The following is a 19,668-nucleotide window of genomic DNA, read 5'->3' on the forward strand; positions in this document are numbered from 1 at the left end:
ACCGACAGAGCAGGTAGCAGGTACTGACAACCTTCTGCTATGAGGTCCCTCAAACCTTTCTCCATTTAGGCACAGCATCTGAAGTCAAACAAGCTTGTTCTCATTCAGATCCCTTGTAACAGAACCACCTCCTCTCCTGCCACAGTGAGCACTCCTGCCTCACACAATTGCCTCCAAGTCCCTTCATCTTCCACCATTTATAGCTCGTAGTGAAGGTCCTCCTGCATCCCAGCTCTTAAATCATGCCCTTGCCAGTCCCTGACACCCTTGCCCTCAGCTCTGACAAAAGAAAAAAACACCTCATCTGCTGGTTGCCTCCAAAGCAGTAAGTCACCTGCCTCCCCAGGTGCAGCCTTTCTGTCCTACGGCTCCCCCAAGGCCACCTCTCCACCACCCCAGGGCATGATGGGCCACCTTATGCAGGAGTGGAAGCTCCTTCTCCTGGGGGAGGTTTTAGGGAGAAGAAAAAACCACTGCTAACCTCCATCTGTGCCTCTGTCTGCCCTCACCCAGCTGGGTACTGCTGGGAAAGAGGTTTTGCTCACACGAACCAAATTGTACGCAGTCCCCTCCCACGAGGATGGAAATCATGTACGGGGGAGAGAGGCAGGGGCTCAGCCAGCCTGCAGCATGGCACAACATGGCCCTGATGTGGGGCTCCCCGGCCTCGACCAGCGCAAGGTGAAAGAGGTTACATGGGAGAAGTGCTTGTGCTTTCGTGGTGCTGTGGCTCTTTTCCCTCGCACCCACTGGCAGCTCAGCCACGGCTAATGTAGGATGCCGGCTGCGGGTGGCCACGGCACCCCGTGCAGCATCCCCTGGCAGATGTGGGGACTGTGCAGAGGGAGGAGAGCATGGAAAAGGCATACCTAGAGCTGTACTGGAAAAATCAGAGCGCCGGTAACTGGAGAAGGAACATCAAGGGTGAGAAGAATCGTTGCCAAGGTTCCGTTTTCAGTTTGACAGTGCATCAAATTGATGTTTTGGGCTGTGAAGATTTTGGTCCAAAATTCACCTATGATTAGCCAGTTTATACAATGTCTTTCTTTAAACCAAACAGAGTCAGACTGCAGTTCAATATTTAAAAGGTTTTCACTTGAAGGTTGATGTCTTTTTAGCCTGATTACTTCTAAATCAGGTAGAAAGTGTCTGTCCAGCTATGAGTACTCAGCTAGGAGCAGGACATCTACATTGTCCTTGAAATGTCATATAAAATGATCTGTATTCATTTAGGTAATTCACTTTGAGGTTCTGGTTGTTGGTATATTGCTACCAGCAGAGTATACGGCATTACAAAAGAGAGCAACATTTTGTACCTCAAACCTCTTGACTTCAAAGCATTTAAACTTTATAAACAGAGACATAGCCTCAGCTGAGCACCAAAGAAAGCAATTTATGTAAGAAGAAAGTCTGGAACAAATAATTAAAACATAAGACTAAACAAAAACATTTGTGAGTTTGTTGAAACAACTTTGAAATATAAACTCATTTTTTCTGTGTATACTTATTTGCACTTTACCTAAGGGTGCCCTCTGAGCATGTTATTTCTTACTTGTGTTGCATTTGGAAGTACATCAGTGGTCACCACCGTGGAGCCCACCCCGCAGGCTCTTCTCCCGGCGTGCCCATGCCTCACCCCAGAAGCAGCCTGGATGTGCCATGCGCCATGACAACCTCTCTTCCAGTGTGCACACTTTTACTCTAAACACCCAGGTGAAAACCTGCGGTAGCAGAGCCCCCATCCCTCAGCTCATCTCAAAACCACGGCTCCATAGTGAATACCTGTCTTTCTCTTCTGTGACCTATTAGAGTTGTGCAGGGTTTCTAATCAGTAGTTCCCCCCCAAGACTGTTTTGGACGATATCCTCCATTTTAACATCTTCCATCACACCTCAGTAAGCCACAGATGATGGCAATGTGCGGTTGTGAAAGACATCACTTTACTAATTTGCCTTATGATCCCGCAGGAGCTGGAGCAGCCCCTCAAGGGATCGCAGCGTTTACACCCAGCAAGATACGCAGCTGCAGCTTTCGGTACTTTGGGAGTAACCAAACGCAGCTCACCTCGTGTCGATGTAGCTGACAGGAAGCTACAGGACAATTGTTACCAACGCTGCTGTCATTCTACCCGCTTGTCCCCTGGCTTTCGCGGTGCTTTGTGGCCCCCACGGCAGAGGCGCCCCGCAGCTGCCAGCGCTGGCGTCGCGGCGGCGGCCACGGGCGATCGCGTGGTGCCACCTCGTGGGGACGGGACAGCGGCGCGGCCCCTCCGCCCGCCCCCGCCGCGCCCTGGCGGCGCAGGGCCTCCGCGGGAGCTCCGCAGGAGGGACACGGAGGCACAGAAACACGGCGTTGACATCTGGGACCTGCCACAGACAGCAATTTATAAACTGCTTGGATGGCTACGACTCAGTTCGGCTACGACTGAACTCAGTCTACGGCCCAGGGACCAAACTGGACCATTACAACCTAACACACTGCAGGAGCGGGGAATAACAACTTCCCCACCCATCGTTTGGTGGGAGCTATATTTCTCACAACAGAAAAGCAAAGACCTGACCAAACCCTCTGCCACCACCCCGAAAGCAGGGACGCCCCAGCACTTCAGGCACCTCCGCCAAGTGCCAGCTCCCCAAGCTCTGCCCCAGAGCTCCTGTGCCAGAGGCAGCACTACAGGAACAAACCACGGGGCCCAGGATGGAAAATCACACTGTGCTTCACCTTGTACCGTGGCAACTTTTTACATTTTTAATATATACATGAGTAAAATTAGTTACTCTGGGATCACTCAGCTCCTTTAAAATGAACCATGTACTGAATTAAGATTAATGCTTTTTACCAGCAGAAGATAAGGAAAGCATATCCATCTTAGCCTATTGGGATTCAACGTCTAAATGTATTTAAAAAATAATTTTGGGCAGTTTCTTATCTCGCAGTTGAAGTGGATTAACTTTAGAAGTCGAAGTCCTTTTCTGTACGTGAAAGAGCTGTGAGGCTGAGCTTATTGTAAGCATTTTGCTATGAAGAGGTACAGAATCCAGGAGTAAGGAAGTCACAAACGAGCAGTGGCACTGCTTAACTCTCCCTGTGCCAGCCCGTCATCTTGGAGCTGAGAAAACCATCAAGCAAAGCTGCAGGAAAACCCTCTTCTCCCAGCTGTTTGTGATACAAGAGGGCTAATAGGAGAGGGACGGGCACTTCGGACCCTGTAGAAAATTGGATCCCAGCAGAGAATTCCTAGCAAAGGCTCATCTCTGTGTACTTACCCACAAACTGCAATCCTGACGTGGGGCTGTGTACAGAAGTGGACAAGCTACCCAAGCCTGACAGCCGCAGGACCACAGAGGGCTAGGGCCAGCCATCCAGCATGCCGAGGTCCTGCAGCCCTTGCTGTGGTGTCCCGTGGTGCCACAACCAGCTCTTAAAATTAGCTCAGGTACACTTAGTACAAGCTGTAGTTGTGTATTTTCAGTATAGGAACACTCTTGTAGTGCTGCAGGGTGCGACAGCTAATACTGGAATAGAGCTCAGTGCCTTTTCTTTTTAAAAAAAGGGAAGGGGGGGAGCAAAAATCAAAGAAAAAACAGGAAGAACAGAACCCCAGAAAAATCCATTTTGAGGAAGATACTTTACAGAAGAAAACTTTAAGGGATTGACCAGTTTAGTTTGTCAGAACATTAAGACACATTATACTGCTCTAAGTATCTGGGCAGCAAAGACTTTCTTCTGGCAGAGAAAAGCATGCAGAGGACTGGTATCTGGAAACCAAAGCCAGCCTCATGGAGACACTGCAGCCAGCGTTACTAATGACAGCAATCCTGCGTGTCTTTATCTTCTAGTCAAGACTGCAAGCCTTGATGAAAAACTTTGGCTTTTACATTTCAGAAGTTAGGGCATAAATGTGTCTGTAAAAGCCACAGCCACGTGTAACACATCATTATAACATGCATTAACATGATTACTTATTTAAGGCTTAACACACAGTTCTGAGAAAATGGGAGTGTTCTGTGGCAAATCTCCTTCCACTGGACTTCCCAGTCTACAAATACCACTGAGACACAGGAAGATGCTGAATTCTTAAGGCCATCTCTGATCACACAGCAAGGAAGGAGCTTTTCCTCAGTTGTCCAGCAAAAAGGTGGAACTCCCAACTTTTCAAAAAGGAATTCAGAAATTTAAAAAAAAAAAACACCCTCTAAATTTACACTTTCCCCATTATCTCTGCAAACTGATCGAATAAATAAGACAAGAGAACAGTCTCAAAACCTGAACCACTATCCATATACCAGGTATTTTAGATTCCTGGTATAGGAATCTAAAGAGAGAGGCAAAGCACAGCACCGTTACCCCGTCTCTTGCTGGCTGTACCTCTGAACGCCACTAGATCAGACCCATCGCAAAGTGGACGGAATAGAACAGCCTGAGTAAACACAACAGGTTTCAGCTCCTCACACTCCTGCTTTCAATCGAGTGTGCAAAGTAATATTTAAGAAAGGAACAGACTTTTTTTGTGGTGAAACTGTATTTAATTATTTTTCATATACAAATTAAGAGAACACACACACACACAAAATCATTGTTCTATCAAACTGAAATAAGCCAAACCAGCACAAATTAATATTTCAAAAATACTACGAAGAAAGATGAAACAACCACAGTGGAAAGAATAAAAAGCTTTTAAATTCCATCTTCTGCAAAATCACACTCTGAATACTACCTCGTACACACAAGAACACAGCCCTCAGTGGGAAAAAAACATCCAGCACAAAATAGTTTTAAACCCACATATTGCCAGAATGCAATGGAAGTAAGTTCACATTTGAAGAGAACCATCACATTTTTTCTCTTCAGTCACAAGATTATTGCACAAAAACAGTCAAGTGTTTTTCCCTCAAGCATTAATACTCTACAGTTTTAGTGATTCTAAAAGTGTTACGAGGTTCCAACGTTTGTAACTGCTCAAGCACTCCACGTAAAACATTTATACAAATGAAATGTGTTTATCTGATCAGCTGAATTCTTTCGTTCTCATGCATCAACCCCAACAATAATGATTTTGCTGCACCAATTAGGCCTTGTGATTTTCTGGTGACCGATTTTGACTTATGATGATGATGCATGAGAAGAAATCATAATCCAAGTAACACCCAAGGTGGGCTGACTTCACAGGACCAACAGGACAAAAAAAGCAATGAAACCGATTTCTCACTCTAGCAAGCTCACCATACTCTGATTATATTATCAAAGTGCAAAAATAGGCTATCTATTGAGAACCATGCTTATTCCTCACAGAACCACATCTTGGAGCAGAACTGCACTTCAAGTAAGTTCACAGTTACAGAATAAAAAAGTCCCATGATCTTTTGGCTAATTTCTGGTCTTACTGACCAGGCAGAGCTCTAGTAGTAGGCCAACTCAACCTAAAGCAATTTACTTAACCCAAAAGTCAAATTGCTCCATTAAAACAAGGTAAGGTAGAGTTCAGTTTTAAAGAGTGGTCTCAGACTACAAGAAAAAAAAAACATTAAAACAGAATTAATTTAAAATAAAAACACCACCACACATTAATTCTTTTGGATAGACTTAAATTGAGACACGGAAAGAAAATGTCTGACAGTCACGTTGCAGACAGCCTTGAGAGCACTAGTTAGTATTTTTTCAAAATGATGAAACAAACAACAGAATAGACGTTTATTAGCACCAAAGGAAACTTGGTATTTCTCAATTTATATCTAGCCCCCAATTACAGAACACTTAGTTGTCAACTCCACCACCGGTTCTAACACCTGAAACATCCAAATACTAAGAACAGTATCAACACTGCAGTCAGATATGCTCTGGGTGACCATACTACTTCTTTCAGAATGCAATGGGACTCTACCAAACTAGTGTGACTACCAAGGTAGCTCAGTTAAAACATGTTTCAGTTATTGTTTTATGCTTTTAATCAATATTATTCAATACAAGTATAAAAGTTGGACCAAGTTAAATAGAAAATATAGTTCCATAGGTGCTACTCATGGGATCAGAAATGTTTGGGTTTTTTTATGATTCATTTTTCACAGCATCGAAGTTGTCCTGAATGGCAGGGCAAAAGGCTAGGACAGCTGTCCACAGTCAGTAATGACAATCTTTTTGGAGGTCTTTCCACTCTTGGATCCAAAGTTCTCTATTTTTTTCACAACATCCATTCCTTCCTTTACATGCCCAAAAACAACATGTTTTCCATCTAGCCTGTGAAACAAATAAACAAAGGCAATTTTACTTAAAACAAATACTGAACCAAACTGAGCTCAGTGAAGGGATGTTAGCAAATCTTCATAGCTCTCACCTGCTGATCAACTCTATGGCAAAGGCACAACTGCTCTACAAGTGACATGAAATACTTTTAGCTCTGGACCTTAGAAGCATTATGAAGGATAGCAGCCTTGTTACCCTCACAACCCTTCCTCCTTGAAGTAGCACAAAACAATTTATTTTTCCATTGTGAGTCAAGTAATTTGGAAATTAAAAAGAAAACCAAACCACCACAAAACAGAACAAAAAACCATCAACCTACAAACAAAACCAAACCCAAGGAAAAACCCACACCCTCTGGATCCAGGCATCAATTCATCAGGTTCTCAGCCTGGCATATTAACCTACCAGTCTGTTTTTGCAGTGCAAATGAAGAACTGAGATCCATTTGTATTGGGTCCCGCATTGGCCATTGAAAGAACACCTAGAATAACAGCAGCAGCTTATTAAACTGGTGTCACAAGTATGCAGTGGAGAGGACAATTTTCCTCTGCACATTTAGACTAAAGACGGACAGACAGAAGATGTGATGGTCTCACATCATCTCCAAATGACTTCTAATGTCAACTTCTTCTCTTTCACTATTCCCTTGAGCCCAGCCTCCCCTCTTTCCACAGCAAGAATATTAGTAATGTAATTAGTTGTACATGTCCTGAATGTGAGTAACATCAGGCAACCTCTGCTGTGGTTCAACAGCAGCAGTAGTTTCATGTGATGAGGAAGTAACAACTCGAAAGAGAGACTATCGAATTCAACCAGATGGTCTTAGGTATGGCTTTTCCTTTATTTTTTCTCGATTTAATTTGAGCTTAAAAGGACGTGCCTTTGTTATCTAGTAAATAAGAAATCCCAGACTGCTTTGTTTCACTTCTGTGGTAATCATCTAAGTAAAAATTCAAGTCTATGACTTACAAAAGAGGAAAATAAAAGCAGTAATTTCACCTTTGTAGAATTTGTAAGTAAAATACAAAAAAAACCATACTTTATTTTGCACAGTCCCTTTTACAGTAAGAGTGGCAATGTCACCTGTTGCAGGCTGACTTACATTTGTACAGCAGTCTACACAAATAAGCACATGCCAGGGACAATGCACTGTTAAACTTCCTTGGTATTTCTGTAACTACCAAGTGCCCCTCACATCTAAAAAACCTTATTTTTTAAAAAACATCTTCACAAACAATGCTTCATTACAGATTATAGTCATCAGAAGGCAGAAAGAATATGTATATTTACCAGGTCCTACATGCTTAAGTATGAAATTTTCATCTGGAAATCTACTGCCATAAATGGATTTTCCACCGGTTCCATTATGATTTGTAAAATCACCACCCTGAAACAGAAATGGCTATTAACTTTACTAGCACACAAGCATTATTTTACATCACAAGTGATGCTATTGAAAATATACTTATTCTAATTTAAAAGTAATGAAAATCAGCAAATTTTCTTCAGGTGAGTATGGTCATATGATGATTTAAAACCATGTAACTAGATGAAGATACAATCAAAGTTAGAAGTAAATTTCTGCTCCAGATACTGCTGATGTTCTCCAATTGACATCCATAACTCCAACAACCACCTTTCTGTGTTACCAGCTTTGCTCCCAAAAGTGATGCAACAAATAGCAGTAATTTTAAGCAACACTTCAAAGGCCTCAAAACAAAATCACCCAAATTCATTACCATAGGCAAGACCTGAGAACTTTTTTTTTTTCCCCTCTTTCTTTCTTTCTCCCAGCAGGTATAAATACTGGTCAGGATCTCCATTATTACTATTTGCTGTTTCTAGGTTTTGTTGTGTAAGTGTTACACCTGAGCTATTCTAAACTTCCCTTGGGTACAGGCTGTTTGCTGGGATAGATGCAACCACCTGTCTTAGGTTAGACACACAAAACCCAACAAACAAAAAAACCCCAGCCACAGCAACTCCCAAAGGTGGCTAATAAACACTGCTTCCAGCAATCTGCCATCTCCTCTCCCAGGGGTGACACCACCCATGCTGACAAAGAACTCTTACCTAACAAGTATTTCACGTGATGTTCATCCTTCCTTTCTCACCTTGAGCAATCTATTACAGGCGGTGTTACAGCTACTCCTACACAGTCCCAGAAGTATGCTCTGTGCGCTGCATGCCATCTGGAGGCATCCAAATTGCCAAGCCCTGGCTATGATGACCTCCAATTAGGCTATACCAATTGCCTGAATCATAGTATCGCTCCATCTCAACAAGCATAAAGGCCTCTATTGTTTCCTCTCATTTTAAAATATCTGAAACCTATGACAGTATTTCCACTTTGGTAATGACTACCAAGTAATTCCTAAACACCAATTCATCCTCTCACCGTACCACGGAGTCAACCACCCAGTATCCTCATTTTGGGTCCATGCTTGGGGACAAAACAGGGAGGCAAGGAGAACAGACTTACACAGAACTTCACAAATTAGTAGGAGAACTGAGAGTAGGATTTCTATTTTTCTTATATTTATGTATTTCTGACCCCAGCAAGACTTCTAAACTTTGTCCCTTTGTCAGTATCACAAACCTTAGTTTGCATTTCAAAGGCAAGAAAATAGGTCCTTTACAGCAAACTTGTCCCCTTTCTCTTCTTAGAAACAGGTTATAAGATTAGGGCCTCTTATTCTGACAGCTGTATTTTCAGCTTAAAGAAAAAAAGCAAGGAGGAGGACCATCACAGTCATCAGTTAATAAATAGAGCACATTTACTATAACCTTCATCTCGAATTTTCTACAGAGCCATTCTATGATGTAATGCTGTTGAAATGTAGCTTCTTTTAAGGGAAGAGAGGACCACCAGGAATCATACAGTCCAGTGCACTACAGCAGCTGAAATCCTGCTCATCTGCCAAGCACAGTAGAAAAAAGGCTTGCAAAAAGGCTTTTTCAGTTTGGGTTTTTTTTGTTGTTGTTGCTGCTGTTTAAGAAAAAATTGCTAACATGCATGGACTTCAATTCAGAATTTTGAAAGATTAATCCTTTAAATCAAAACAAAATCCATTTCAGGTGTGTCATCCCAAAAATCTACCCCAACCAACCCTTTGGTTCCCTCCTCTCCTCCATATTAGGGAGATATGCAGAATTTTTTTTTTTTAAAAACACATTCTCTATTATGAACAGATTATTCTGCTAGGAATAAAGAACGGACACGCTGTTTTCTTAGCTGACTTTGAACACGGGGTTGATTGTCATTCTACCCACATACTGCTCTACAAAAGCAGAAAGCCTTAAGCCAGTTTTTTTAAGACAGTCTACACATAATTTACATTTATTTGTACAAAAGATGTGCTAAGCAACAGCCATAGCAAAAAGATCAGAAATCCAAGTCACACTGTCACTTCTTTATTCTGTAGTTCACAAAGGTTAGAGTATAGCCACTTAAAATGTTACTACTAGTCTAAATGGTTCCAAAAATACAAAAATAAAATACAGATAAATTTAATAGCAAAAGTAAAAAAAAAACCACATTACCTGGCACATAAATGAAGGAATCACTCTGTGAAAGGTGGATCCTTTATACCCAAATCCTTTTTCACCAGTACAAAGAGCTCTAAAGTTTTCTGTGAAAACAAAGCATAAAGTATTATGTTGCCATACATGATACATAATATCATCAAACACAACTAGATTAACTATGTTCAAAGTTTATACACTTCAAAAAATTCATGGTATCTTTAAGGTATTATTGATATATTAGTTGTTTCCATGCTTTAAAAAACCTCTGTTATAAAGCTAAGGAAACAAAACTTGTTTAGCCTCAGAACAGGATACAAACACAACCCTTTTCCATCTCATCTCCCTTTTATTTTGCTGTTATACCTTAACTCCAACCTGCCCCACCGCCCCAAACCCACCACTCTGGAGTCAAAGGTTTCATTTTCTGACTTTTATGCATTTGTTCTCTATAGTAATTGTGCAGATGATGGTTTTGTTTTTTTTTTTTTCTTTTTTTTTTAAGGATATTCATCTGCTGGGAACTGAAAGAAAAGTACAAGCTTTTCAGAACCACTAAATAAACATATGAGGAAGGAAGCACGTGATAAAACACAAAAACTTTGGAACACGAGTGCACTGATCAGCTAGTGACAAGGAAAACAAAACCCTATGTACTATTTGGAAACTCTTAACAGACACCATCCCTTCAGTTTACCCTTTCCCATTTGCTTTGGGGTTTAATTTTAATGCAAACTAATGTGTTTTTAAACATATTTATTCACCACTGATAACCAAACATATGAACTGTACTGTCTTGGGACAAATTACAAAATCAAACTATTTGGAACAACAACACTAGCACTGTTCTGACAAAGTTCGTATCATATTTCTCTATTTAACAAACGGGGATGGAACATGCAAACAGTTTCCAAAAGGTAACAGAATATTCTTGCTCCTAAAAATGACAATCTAAAGCTTAAATATTAACTTAAGGTTAAGTAAATAATAAATAAACCTTAAATATTAACTTAAGGTTAAGTATGAAATTCTGAAGATGCTGCCTTACCTGCTGTCTTTGGAACCACGTCAGCTTTCAGCTGTTAAAAGAAAAATAAACAAACAAATTAGCAAGTCAGCTTTTTCATACATACATGGAAAAACTGCTACACAGGAGGCTGGTACAACTGAAGTATCTTCCCAAAGTGATGAGCTATCTGAAATCACAAGCCACTCAAAATTCCAAGAACACCTTAAGACTTTCCAAGCATTTGACTAGTAATTAGAAGTATCTCCTCAATGCAACTTTTGGCCAGTTAATGAAGAGCATCTTGAGCAGTGTCTAATGATTTCATTGATCAATAAAATAATTTAGCAATAACTACAGAGAATCTTTATGATGGACCCCAAGGACCAAAGCCAGTTTGGATACAACTGGAGAGATCAAAGTCTCCCCAGCACAGAGCCATTTATGAAATCTGCAGAAAAAGCAAAGGAAAAAGAAGAGCAGAAACTGTATATCAAAACTGACTCATCATGTTACATACATATATACCTACAAAAATTTCTGATTTTGATTAGTGGGCATCTTTTTACTAATCTTAAAAATGTATGGTATTGAAATTGCCTGGAAAAAGTGACATAAAAATGGCCATATCAGGTCAGACCAAAGTTTTATCTAGTCACACATCCTGAGAGCGGCCAGCAGCAGACACCCAGCAACAGCATGGCTATGGCAAAAAGTTAATGTTCCTTCGCCAGAATGCTCTCCTTGGATGCCTGTAATTTACAGCTGAATCTAACCACAACTTAGCCAAAGATTCAAGGCGATGCTGCAATACGTTCAGATATTCTGTAAACTGGGCACACTGAAAATCTTTAACATGGAAATGAAATGCTGCCACAAGAAACACAGTAACGTTAATGCTATTTTTTGTAATACCGTCCAGCTATTTACTAAATCTCACTGATGAGATAAGAAACTTGCACAGCAACATTTTTACCTATGACTCCCTCAAACACTACCTCCTGAGACCACGAAAGCTGGTAGTGTCCAATTAATGTATATGCTGACACTTTCAATGAAGAAAAATGAATTGGGCACTAGAGAGCCCTTATGAACTACATTTAACAAAGTCTACTGATACAGACGCGAGGTGGGTGCTGAAGGCAGAAGGCCACACTGAACTCCTTCAGCAGACAGCACTTCGGCAGAGCAGCATTCCCTCTCCAGCGCAGGGTTCCGGAGCACAGCCCTAATTCCTTCCTGCACACAACACATTTATTCAGAGGCACGTGCCCAGCCCTAAGGATACGTGGTACACCACAATTAAAGTCTCGGCACTTATCGTGCTTTTCGTAAGAGCGGAGTGTACCGCGGCTTTCCTGTTCAGGCCTTCTTTAAATGGCTAAGTATTTCAGACACCGAATTTTTAATGATGAAGCTGGTTGCTAGCTGGCTGTTGAGCTGGCTGCCAGTTCAAACAGAGCTGTGCAAACCTCTCAATGCACATGAAGCAGGAAGCTCAATGAGGCAGTACCTCAGAAAACTAAAGAGTAAGAGTCAAACAATAAGCACCCAAGAAAAAAAAAAGGAAAAAACAGGACGAAGCTGAAAGAGCAGCTTAAGACCTGTACTGGCGCGCTGCCCCAGGGGCACCCCAAGGAGCACGCCAGCCCCTGGGCAGCCAGGCGACGGTCCGGTCGCGCAGGGCCCAGAGCCACGCTGGGGCTTCGGGCACTGTCACTGCTGGAACCCTGCGTGTCTCTCCCCGGCCAGCGGCACACGCTGCGGTACCGACTTGACTCTTGTTCAGTATGTCAGCTCTCGTGCTACGGTTCAAAGTTTCCTTCCGGTGAGGCTCCCTGCCACAGCACGGCCCAGCCTCCACTCAGGGGCCGCTGCACCCCCGAGCCCCACAGCCCCGTCCCGCAGGGGTGACCTCGGCCACCGACCGCTGACAGAGGCGAGCGCTACCGCCACAAGCCGAAGGCAGCCGCCCCACTCCAGCCCCCTTCCCACCCGGGACGGAGCCATCTCACCGCTCTCTCGCTCACGGAGCGGAGCCCCGAGGGCGGCCGGGCACCAGCTCGGTCAGCCCATCGAGGGTCGCCAGCCCCGGGACCCCTCTCACGCCAGCACCGGGGCCGGCTGTGCCTTCCCCGCGGCCCCAAGAGCCGGCGTCGATCGCCGCGCCAGCCGCCCGCCCGCGGGCCTAACCTGACCTTGCGGCTCATGCACCGGCCGCCATGCCCGGACGCCCCGCCGCCCTCGGCTCCCCCGGGCCCCGGCGCCAGGTGAGCTGCCGACAGCCCCCGCGCCCCTACCTCCAGCACGACGCGTCCCAGCCGCTGGTTGTCGGCGCCCACGTCCAAGTACACCACCGGGTTCGGCGGGCCGGCGCCGGCCCCGGAGCAACCGCGGGCACCGGCCGCCCACATGCAGGCGAGCCCCGGCGGCGGCAGCAGGTCCCCGGGCGGGCGAAGCAGGCGGCGCGCAGCGCTCAGCGCCAGCATGCCGCGGGCGAGCACGGCGGGCGGCCTGGCTCACACAGACACGCGGCCCGCGCCGCCGCGGCCTTTTATAGGCTCCGCCGCGGCGCCACAGCGCCCACTGGGGGCGGCGGGGGGCAGGAGCGGCCTGGGGCACCGGAGCTGCCGCCGGCTGCGGAGCGGGCTCAGCGGCAGGGTGCCGGCCGCCGGCCCCGAGGGAGGGAGCCGGTGCCTTCCCCTGAGAACGGGCCGTGGCGGGCTCCAGCCGCCGTCACGGCTGCTGAGCGGGACCCGCACCGTCCTCTCGCTGTCTGCCATTTCGCAACGATTTTTAGGGGCCGTTGGGAGTTTTTTTTGTTTGTTTGGGTGTTTTTTGGGGTTTTTTTTGCACATTTCCCCACAGCCCCATACCCCAGGGATCAACAGTGACGGGGAATTTCTAAAATTTTGTAATTCCACACGACGCCGTTGGGCTCATCCCGCAGGCCCCAGGAGCGCCTGGGCAGGAAGGGCCGCGCTGCCGCCATTACGTGCGTGTGGGGTAATGGGGTGCAGCGGCGAAAGGGGAGTCACGGGCCGCCCGTGCAGCGTTACGCACCGACAGCACCCAGGGAATCTCGTCATGACACATGACGAAGGAGAGAGGTGCGCCTGGGCACGTACCTGTGGTGTCACCCTGGCATCGCAGACCCGTGGCAGTGCCCGTGACATCGTCTCACAGCCTGACCTTGGCTGCGCCAGGAAACCTGCCTGAGGGATTACAAAAGTGAGTAGTATTAGTCCAGCTTAAATGGTTTATAAAGGGAAATATTATTCATGTTTTATATGAAAATAACAACATTTATCATTCCAGTTTTCCCCACTTAAGTTACTTAGATCAAAATACTTGGTACATATTTTAGCCATATTCAGATATTATTTTGAAATTTTCTCCAGTTGCCATACTGATTCTGTATACAAGAACTTTGAGAAGTTTTTCAGAATCTTAATGCCACATAAAATGTATTTGGTTTGGTCCTGGTCTGTGAGGTCAAAGAAAGTGTTTCCATCAGCAACCAGCAGCAAGACAACTCCTCTTTTAAGCCAGTATATGTTGCCTCTAAAAAACTAGTCCTGTTGGGTTATTTTACAATCTGCATATATTTTATTTCATCCCAATAACCAATGGTGCAGTTCCACACTGCTAGGTGAACCACAGCCTACCATTACTGTATCAGCACTTCTTCAACCAGCAGTCATATCACTAATGCAAGCCCACTGGTACTAGAGACCGATTTTTTTTCATTGAAAACTAACAGGAAAAGAAGTTCTGTTCTCCACGACAAACTCATGCAAGCGTGCTACACTGACAGTGCTCTGCCCCATTACACCTGAAGCAAAGGACACCCAGGACGCCTGATGCTTTTTATTTATGATAAACCTTGCCATTAACGGCACACAAGCGGACCGCTGAGTCTCTGCAAAATGAACCCTGCACATACATGACATTCTGTCTACTTTCTCTGCTCTTTCAGCTTCCCAGATGGAAAGAGGATTTCTATTAAGACATTTCTGAAAAGGATGCATGCTTTTTCACAGATTATTTTAAGGCAGTAAGTCACCAAAACTAACTAGTGTTTATCTATAGTACTGCAGGCTACCCTTGTTAAAAATTATAGCTCTTGAATGTGGGAAAATAGCTCCTAAAGTGATTCTTCAAAACAAAAGGAAAACTAGGGGTGAATCTAGTAGTTATGCACATGTAATTTTCATGTTCCTTGTATTATAATTTAAGTCATTCTAACGAAGGTTAGAGTAACGCAACCATGTAATACTGTATGACAGAATCACACAAAGACAGCCCCTATGTGAGGAATAATAAACTTTCAATCCTGCCCAAATTCTTTGTTGTCAAGCAGCTAAAAGTGACTTCATCAGTGACATTCACTGAATTGTCAGAAGGCCGTCAGTCAAGGCACTGCCCTGACTACAAAGTTCAGGGCAGAACTACAACGTACAGTTACAAATGACAGAAATCGTAGATGAACACCGTTTTTCAGGCACACACTCCAGAGAGACCCATACTTCATGCCCATTAAGTGGAAGGACATCAGGGCTATATTTAACAATTTAAGTGTTTTGAGATAGCAATTCAACAGCTGATGGTATTGTAGGGATGACTATAGCACGTACCGTGCTTTATAACTACAGAACCGTATTAGGCTATGCCAGAGGGTCCATCTTGTCCCGAATCCTGTCTCAAAGGAAGGCCTAAGGAAGAGTGAAAACAGGGGAGGGGTGTGTTACAGGCCAGTACGCTTACAACCTCCTACTGCTTCCACTTCAGAGAACTTCCCGAGTTGGATGTGAGCTCGGTATGCAGTAATCTTTTTTTTTTTTTTTTCCTGTGTACTTACCCACTCATTGCACCTGTCTTAACTCTTAGCATCAGCAGCTTCCTTAGCAATGAACCAGAAGCTGCCCTTCCACAGTCCTGCTGCCCAGCATGTCAAGAACCTGTTTTGAATATCGCTCCCATTAGCTTCATCTAATGTGCCCTACTTCTTGTACTGGAGGAGACAAGTTGGTTGGTATCCATCTTTGTTGTACTGTGCGTGATTTTAGACCTACATCTTTTCTCCTCTCAGTCATTTCTTTTCAAGACTGAAGTCAGAGCCAACTCGATTATTATTTATAAGAAAGCTGTTCCATGTCTTTGGGAATCATCTTTATTGCCCTTCTCCAAGCTGTTTCCACTTCTATGGATTCTTTGAGATGAGGGGATCTTTGTACAGTATCCAAGATAGGGGTGAACAATGACTTCGTATGTACAGTGCCATGCCGGTGTTTTCTATTCCTTTACTAATAATCTAAAGATGATTTTTTTTTAATAGTAGCTAAATCAGTATGCATTTTCTAGTTACCTTGTCATATCCTCTCAGCTTCAAGTCCATTTTTGGGAAATGATAACTTCACTTAATCTTATCATCAATCTGCTTATTCTCTAGTGACTATAAAAAACCTCACGCTCTTTTTTAATATTGTTTTAATTGTGGTAGCTACTAGAAGCCCAAACCAAAATTAGCACTTGGGTGTTAAGTTCTGTGCATACCTATAACAACAGACAGTTCTGGCCCTGAAGGATTTATTATTTAATAAACAAGACAAAAGATGAGCAAAAGAAAATACCATCTTATTTCACACTTGGGAAACACCAGTAGAACAGCTTTGAACTGTTTTGTTAAGAGTTCACAGGCATCTTTGGTAGAGCAAACAATGCAGTTTTCCTCCTTTGCAGGCCTTGGTGGGAAGGCAAAACAACTTGCTTTCTTTCACAGTGGTGATATTCTTATTTGAGAATATGGACTGAATTATTATCTCTAGGCTTATGCAATAAAGTTACGAAATCACTTGTTATGGTCTACTCCTGCACAGTCAGATGAATTAAAACTCATGCAGACAGTATGACTAGGGACTTGTGAGCTACAGAGGTTAGTTTCCAAGAAGGACTGAAAAAACGCTCCTAAAACTCTGTCAAAGACCACCCTAGATCACTACCAAATGAGGCTTAGAGCTAGCTCAGCAAAACGAGTTTGTTTTAGAGGAGCTTTGAACACACCCCATTTGAAGATACGTTCACATCACTGAAATTCTGCAACATCTGGGTAGGAGAGGAGTACGTTTGCCTAGAAAACAAGCGCACCTGGCATCCCTGTGCTACACAAGATAGGCAACGGAATGTGGCGGCACAGCCAAAAGTCAAGATAGATGCTTCACCAGAGCCGTCAGGGAGATGGGTACCCACCCTACAGATCTCATCATTCTCTCTCTCTTCCCCCAGTCTCAAAAGATGATACAAGTTACAGACGGATAAACGAGGAGGACCCTTTTGATATAAGTCTCTAAATAGGTATTTTTACAACCACACCTATTAAAGGACAATTCTTACGTCCTAGCAGAGAAATTCCTGCATAGGAAAAAGAAACTTAAAAGATACACAACCAGTATTTCATATTGATACATTGCTTACAACTTAAAAGTTGTCATAAACAAGACTATGAAGTAACTGAGTAAATATTACCATCATTGTGTCAAGACGGACAGGAAACAACAGCGGTTAAGTGACTCTTCTAAAGAAACAGAAGGAATAAATTCTTGAAACCTGACCTAAATTTGGGGATTTTGATTCCAAATGGCTTGAAATGGTCTTACCTCCCAGCAGACAGATACTGCACTGGTAAAAAGGTGACACGCATTCCTGCTTGCCTGCTTGTTTGTGACAGAGGAATGCAGGTTACTTGTATTATTCAATCCTGGATTGCTGCTGTTGGATTGATCGTGGCAGTTGTGGCAAGATCACATTTTGCAACCTACCAACTGCAAGAATGCAACTACATGCAACTCATCTTTGTCTGTGGCACACTTTGATATGCTCTTCATGGGGCTGCATGCTTAGACCATGCAAATAAAAACTCAAATATAGACTGCAGCAATCTGCTCTTAAGTGGAGTTCACATGAACATCACTTGATACTGGGATAAAGGGAATTCCCCTGGGATTGATTTTAACATTGATTTAAGAACCCTTGCACATCTGGGACCTAGTTACCTCAAGGACTCTGCTAATCTGTGCTGTTGGTAGAGGGAGAGGTCATACAGGGACTCAGCCTGATTTTAAGTAGGGAGAGCGGGAATTTGCAGTGGGCATTCCCACCCTCCATCTGCAGAGCCTGCATGTGCTGCACTTCAAGACACTCAGCGTGATTTTTTCTTCAAGGTTTTGGCTAAGCTAGAAGATGAGTTGAGAGCTGGAAAGGATTTCTGTGATCTGTATTTGTGATATGCATTTATTTATGAATAAGGACTAGAGTGGGGGAGATGGTGAAAGACCTTTCCATTATACTAAGTGATTGCAGTGTGAAATCAAATGATACAAAAGCTCAAAGGGCATGGAGTAGCCACACAGGTACGTTTACAGATAAAAAGAAAAAATGCAAATAAATATTTCCCCCAATCGAGGTTTCCTCTTAGGAACTTGTAGTATCCCAGCTCGCAATGTGAACCTTCTCTCCAGCACACATTGTACATAAAGGAGGAGCTTCCCCACGTGACTTCATACTAATTACCTACAGATAGTCATACATGAAAAACCTCAATCCACTCATGCTCCTTACAGCCGTGATTAGCATTTCCGTTTCAGAAGTTCTGAGTGACATTGCTTGCTCGGAATTCATTACTCCATCTCCCTGCATAATGTATGGAAACTAACTGCTAATATGTCACAGATTACACAGCACCTTTACGCAGTGCCCTGGGCACCTTGCAGCTGCCTGCGGCTTCCCCAAAGATTGTCCATACACCGCTACCGCTGGTCCATGAATGTTTACAGATAGATCACAACAGCCTGGCGAGCCATGTAGGACATTTTTTAGGCTACAAGGAAAATGCAGCTATTACTCCCAATGGACTCACAAAGCTTCAGGTCTAAATAGGTGGTTTGTCTGTGGGTGGCTAGGGAGATGCTTTGCATACTTAGGAAACAGTATTAAGATACAACAAAAGTTACAGGAGCCCTTCTACTTGTAAAACACAGAAATTTCAATTACAACGGAACTTGAAATTTATAGGGATCCATTCAGTTTATTTACCTGTGAAGTACCACCTCTGGGCTGAGGAACAAGTAATAAGGTAATAGTATCAGAAATACTTTTAGAATTGATTAGTCATGCTACTGCATCTTGTATGAGTAGGATGAGTCTGGAGCTTGGGATGATCTTACTGAAAATGGAATTGCCCAGGAATTACTCATCAGAGGAGACTCTTAGCAGCTCCTTCCTAGGGAGTGGAAGTCAGCACAGCATTGCGCCCCCTCCATCCCGAGAGTCTGTCACAACACCCACTGGCATGGAAAGCCACGTCTGTTCTCTCACCACTACCAGCTCCTGCCATGCCTCATCTTTTCTCTCCCTGTGTGACTCCAGTGACCGGGTCTCATTTCTGTGATATAACAAATATATAACTGATAAAACCAAAACCAGAGAAGTACCAACACTTCCTATAATCACTGTCAAGAACACCAGAAACTGCAGCCAGGTGAATGAAAGGGGAAGAACATCACACATTTAGCATTTTAAGACTGACAGGGTGGTAATACGACATTCTAGGTTGAGGTGCATTTTAGAAGTTAATTTTACTTGCAACTCAAGTGGGAAATGGTTGCAGTGTTCACACATGCACAGGGCTGTGTGGGACCCATGGTCCCATGCAGCACATCACCAGCAGCCCCCCCGATTCCCAACTATATGTTTTTCATTCTCCATCCCTGCTACAGTACCTGATTTTTTAAAATTATTTTCTCATGGGTCTTTGGTTCAGTTTGGTCCCTTTTTTGGTCTTTCCTCCTCTCCAATATTTAGCAGCTTTCTACACAATTATTTTCCTTACATTGTCATAT

At 43.7% G+C, this 19,668-nt stretch overlaps 1 protein-coding gene across 1 annotated transcript; it reads right to left on the reverse strand.

Moving 5' to 3' along the window:
* Positions 1 to 4,534: 4,534 nt before the first annotated feature.
* On the reverse strand, positions 4,535 to 13,284 carry PPIF (peptidylprolyl isomerase F). Its single transcript, XM_068398083.1, has 6 exons — positions 13,072 to 13,284; positions 10,814 to 10,844; positions 9,784 to 9,872; positions 7,531 to 7,627; positions 6,646 to 6,721; positions 4,535 to 6,234 (listed from the first exon to the last, which is right to left on the reverse strand). The coding sequence occupies exons 1-6, from the start codon at positions 13,258 to 13,260 to the stop codon at positions 6,099 to 6,101; spliced, it is 618 nt and encodes a 205-aa protein (XP_068254184.1). The 5' UTR covers positions 13,261 to 13,284; the 3' UTR covers positions 4,535 to 6,098.
* Between the last annotated feature and the right edge of the window lie 6,384 nt (positions 13,285 to 19,668).

This window comes from Nyctibius grandis, chromosome 4 (genome assembly GCF_013368605.1).
Source record: "Nyctibius grandis isolate bNycGra1 chromosome 4, bNycGra1.pri, whole genome shotgun sequence".
NCBI lineage: Eukaryota > Metazoa > Chordata > Aves > Nyctibiiformes > Nyctibiidae > Nyctibius > Nyctibius grandis.